Source organism: Pterocles gutturalis, unplaced genomic scaffold (genome assembly GCF_000699245.1).
Source record: "Pterocles gutturalis isolate BGI_N339 unplaced genomic scaffold, ASM69924v1 scaffold34847, whole genome shotgun sequence".
Taxonomy (NCBI): Eukaryota; Metazoa; Chordata; class Aves; order Pterocliformes; family Pteroclidae; genus Pterocles; species Pterocles gutturalis.
Window position 1 is genome coordinate 523 of NW_010116607.1, and position 4,804 is coordinate 5,326.

A 4,804-nucleotide genomic window follows, 5' to 3' on the forward strand; every position below is an offset into this window, starting at 1 on the left:
AGATTTAATCATGTGCATATTGCTTTGGATTTACCTGGAAATTAAGGTAAGCATGTTATAAATTATATTCTTGCCATAACTAAACAGCAGAGTAAAAGTAACTTTGGCTTCTTTTCCACAGTATCAAATACTACCCAATTCTAACTTGTTTACAATTCCAGCCACTCCACAATGTAAGGGTTTTTTTTTCCCTTAAATCACTTATACTTTACATATGTATATGTATTTAACGGGGATAATTCAAAAGGCAAATCAATAACATTTCCACTCAATACCTTGTACTTCTGCACATAATCCTGAACAGCTTTCTGTCCCACTACATTTTTTATATTCTCTTCATAAAAAAAACTGAATGATGTTTTCCATCAGGGAAATCCAGCTCATAAGTTCAGTGATAGCATGGCGAGAAGGAATTTTGTCCATCTGGAGCTGTAGAGATAACATGCTTAAAATATATGTTGTGAAGAAAACGGATAAGAATTCCTTGCTTTGCATTACCATAGTACACTTTCTTTACCTTCTCTTATTATCATATTATTCTACATCCCTAACATATCACTGAAGCTTATAAAAACAAAAAGTAGTAATAAAAAAGAAATGTTTTAATAGGAGATATATTGTATAACTGCATGCATCCTAATAAGAAAATATTATATTAATATTATATTCTTATTTCCATTATTTTTTGTACAAAGAAACCAGACAAACTCAAAAGATTCCATTTCCGCCTTCCTAAAGACTCTGCATTCTCAGTCCATAATTCTGTATTGGGCTTATGTAGAAGATCAACTTTAGGCTATGCTTTTCCTGTCCTTGTAAATGGGCAATGAGTAGATCCATGGAAAATAATTTTATACTAGTCTCCTCGTGTAGCGATTTCGAAATGGGCTGACTTTTAATAGTACTTGTTTTTTCTTAAAAAACTCACTTTCAACATTTGATACAGTAGTGCTTGTTTACATTTAGTTACTCAGAAATGCGTTCTATGACATTTTTAGTTAGACATATTTTGCATTACAAGACAGTTCAGAGAACTACTGAATTACATTATTTTGTTTAATATAATAGGCTCAGTTAACATTTGTTACCCTTCCTCTCTCCCCCTAAATCACTATGATATTACTAACTCTGAGAGCATTCCAAATTATAAACTGAAGGAATTACTTACAATGATTACCTCCTAGCAACTAAATAATAAACCAACTTTTAGACCAGTGTAATTCTTTAACTTCAGTATTATATCCTTAAAAAAACCAAGACTACATAACGAAAACCCTCCTGCTCCTATATACAATAGCAGGAACCTTGCACAATGTGGTTTTTTTTGTTTGTTTTGTTTTATTTTTTTTTTTTTTGCACAGACTTGAACCCAGTCTATTCAATTTGAATTAAATTACCATCCAAACCTGACAGGACACATGGATGTGAACTTCCTTTCTCCAAAAAGCATAACAACATGTTAGAAAAAACCCTCATCTGTTCTTTGGTTAAAATTTAACAAATGTAACTGTGAAAGTCTGAAATTAACATAATTGGCGTTAGACAGTACGGGTAGACAGGATTTGGACACAGGTGTAAGCTTTCCCACATTAAAACAGGAGTAGCATCATTCCTACCTTGCCTCACATGGATAAATTGAGGAAGGGAGAAAATATCTCTCCAGGGCAGTTCCAACCATACGGTCTGAATTTCCTGTAATTTTCTGGAATATCAAAGGTCATCACTGGCCTTCCTTACCTGGTGCAATTTCTCTTGTACAGCTGGGATTTGTGTGAGCAGCTCTGTCCACTGACTGTCAATGTGGGACAATCCTGCACGCAATGCTGCTGTATCGACCTTCTTTAGCCTGAGGAGCTGGTTCCCAGTACTCAGGACAGAAGATTTCAGTGATGATTTAGCATCCACTTCTTTTGAAAACTCCTGTAAACAGAATCATTTTTGTGGAAACAATCAATGTCCTGGTTTCGGCCGGGACAGAGTTAACTTTCTTCATAGTAGCTATTATGAGGCTGTGTTTTGGATTTGTGCTGAGAAGGCAGCTGATAACATACTGATGTTTAGTTGCTGCCAGGCCAGCCAAGGACTTTTCAGCTTCTCTGCTGGGCCAGTGTCTGCAGGCGCAGGAGAAGCTGGGAGGGAGCACAGCCCCAGTTACTAGCCTAGGATTCATCCTTAGGTTTAGGACTGAGACCCAATTTGCCCAATAGTTTAACACATATTTACTACAATCAGCTACTTGTTTACTGTACTTAAAGCTTTATCTCAGAAAGGTCAGAATATCCTCCCTTCCCTTTAAAAATATGTACTTTCTGTTAGTGTTTACTAGCTATACTTCAGAACAAAAATAGTTTTCAGCCATAAAACCATTTTCTGTTTTCAGAATCATCAAGCTTTATAATCATTGCATATAGCAAAGGAGTGCTTAATGTGCACACACACCAGTTTTTTCAGGGACAGCTCACCTACAGAAGCAGACTTTTTTTTTTGCATACTCACTACTTCAACAATGAGAAAAAGTATAACCGTATGATTGCTCAGCTGTTTATTTGTAATTGGAGAGAAAAAGGTGTCCTAGGTCCATGAACTACTTACCAAAAAGGAGTTCAGGTGGTCTCGGACTGTTTCCAGTTCCTGAGGAACTGTCAAAGATTGCTGGCTCCAAAACTCAAGCCGCTCCTTTGCAGATTGTAACCAATGTGTCAGTTCATTTGATTCACTCTGATACCTGTAAAGATGTTTAAAGAAAACTAAACCAGTCATTGCCACTTCTTGCCTCCAACTGAGCAGTATCTCCTCTATGTTTTACAGGAAGATACTGCATGCCAGATTTAAAATAAAAATATTTTATTTCCTTTATCAAATTTCAGGAAACATTATTTAATTTTAAAGACATGCATGGTATTGGGAAGCTCTTATTTTAGCCATTACACCCACAATTCCTAACAGTGCCTTCGTTTTGCCTCTTAGGAAAAACTAAGTTTAATGAAGGACTAGTAACTAGGATCCAAATCTGTTTGGTCAAGGTGCAACAGCACCCCACCCCAAACACATAAACATATTTTAGCTTTCCATTAGAAGACTCAATCTTCCAAAAAGCTTTACCACAAGGTATCTCAGAGCAGAAACTTTATTTTTCCAGAAACTATCTCCATATCATTTCATCTGGCAAGCAACTGATGAGATGTCAGAATAACCATGTCTTCACATAACCTTTATACATACAAACCCTTTATGTATCTCTCTTGAAAGGCTAGTGAGAGAACAAGCCAGGAATATTACAAATAAGAGACAAAGCTTGTATATCACTTAGATAATTCATTTCAAATGTAGCATATGAACATTAGTAAAGGCAGCTAAAAGCTCCCTTCCATACATGCAACGACACAGACCCACAAAAACCCAGCAGTGGCAATGCCCCTACCAGAACATGCTGAGGCTACTCACGCTACCTAGCAAAGCACACACCATTTTCATCAACCTGTATGCACACAGGGCTTCTAAATTAGTAATCTAAATAAGATACCTTCTGACTTCCTCCCACCAGCTGTTATCTGGTACGTGTTTTATTGCAAATGAGTGTGGTAGCACTTCTATGTAACAGAAGTAGGATATTGTAGAGTGGTCAAAATATCACATACGTCTCAAAGTACTCTATTTTAAATGTCAAATCTCATCAATCTGGGTTCAGAATAACTTTGACGTGAACTGCACAAGTGCAGAAGTTTATACTGTCCATTACATGAGCATTACCTTGTCCAGTGCTTCAGTATTGTCTCCAGCCTGTGAAGCTCCTTGGTAACCTTGCTGGTGCTACTCAACCAGTTTTCTCCTAGTTGGTTCAGTTGACTTTCAAGATCCGAGCAGGTGACAGAAAAGAGGAGCCTTTTCCCATCATCTAGAACTTGGTATAATTTAGGTTGGTATTCAGTCAGATTAGATCTCAGATGCTGTAATGACAGAGGAGATGATTAGACAGCTCTGCAGCTCTCTGCTACCACACTTTCTCAATCTATAGTTTTCTTCTGTTGCATTTTGTAGCATATCCACTGTCACCATGGTATATCACATTTTTTTTTCCATCTGCTCCAGCTCTAGGGCTCTCTGAGAGCCATCACGCAGGTAACCTGCTCAAAATCTGAACAAGCTGTCACAAAACCCCTCATTTCGATAAATGTATTGACATCCCCTTATGATGAACTCCTCCTTGGTGTAGATATTTTTTTCTTGAAAATAAAAATTTCAAAAGAATCTTCATGGGGCAATACCATTTCTGAGAGCAATTGACTAAAACGTCAGAATTTAGCCTACCACCTGCTGAAAACTCTACTGCAACTAAAGTTACAGGTGTCCAATATCAAGTTATTTACAGTGGCTACTCTTCAGCCCCTTCAATGACCGTCTTCAGCTCTCTGGACATCTAACTCTTCTTTTACTGACGTACCCTCCTGCTGTCCATGGCTACAAAAGAGAAGACTACCCCACCCATCCAAATCCCTCAACACAGAAGCCAATTGTTATGGCACAAGAAAGTAAAGAAAATACAGAAAAACGAAAGGCTGTTAATACTCTTACCCTGAATTCAACCTGGGGCAGAGACAGATTTCATTTAAATGGTGTCTTGTGGATTGGTAAAGAATTTGTATATGTGGGCAAATATACATTACACAAATAGTATGGATACTAAAAACATCTGTATATTTGAGTAAGCTTGAGCACACAATGTACATGAATTCCCATTTTTCAGTTCTGCTGAAACTAATCTGAAGGCAAAGTGTACAAAACCACCAGTCTCATGGTGAGTACA

The 4,804-nt window shown here is 37.3% G+C and overlaps 1 protein-coding gene across 1 annotated transcript; it reads right to left on the reverse strand.

Moving 5' to 3' along the window:
- Positions 1–268: 268 nt before the first annotated feature.
- Positions 269–4,456, reverse strand: LOC104463297 (nesprin-1-like). Its single transcript, XM_010075559.1, has 5 exons — positions 4,442–4,456; positions 3,751–3,947; positions 2,593–2,725; positions 1,738–1,920; positions 269–429 (listed from the first exon to the last, which is right to left on the reverse strand). Exons 1-5 carry the CDS (start codon positions 4,454–4,456, stop codon positions 337–339), a joined length of 621 nt encoding a protein of 206 aa, XP_010073861.1. The 3' UTR covers positions 269–336.
- Positions 4,457–4,804: the final 348 nt, after the last annotated feature.

Coding starts and splice junctions, on each gene's coding strand:
- LOC104463297 (XM_010075559.1), bottom strand. Junction 2,726..3,750: donor ATACTGAAGCACTGGACAAG/GTAATGCTCATG, acceptor ACATCTTTACAG/GTATCAGAGTGAATCAAATG. Junction 1,921..2,592: donor ACCACCTGAACTCCTTTTTG/GTAAGTAGTTCA, acceptor TTCTGTTTACAG/GAGTTTTCAAAAGAAGTGGA.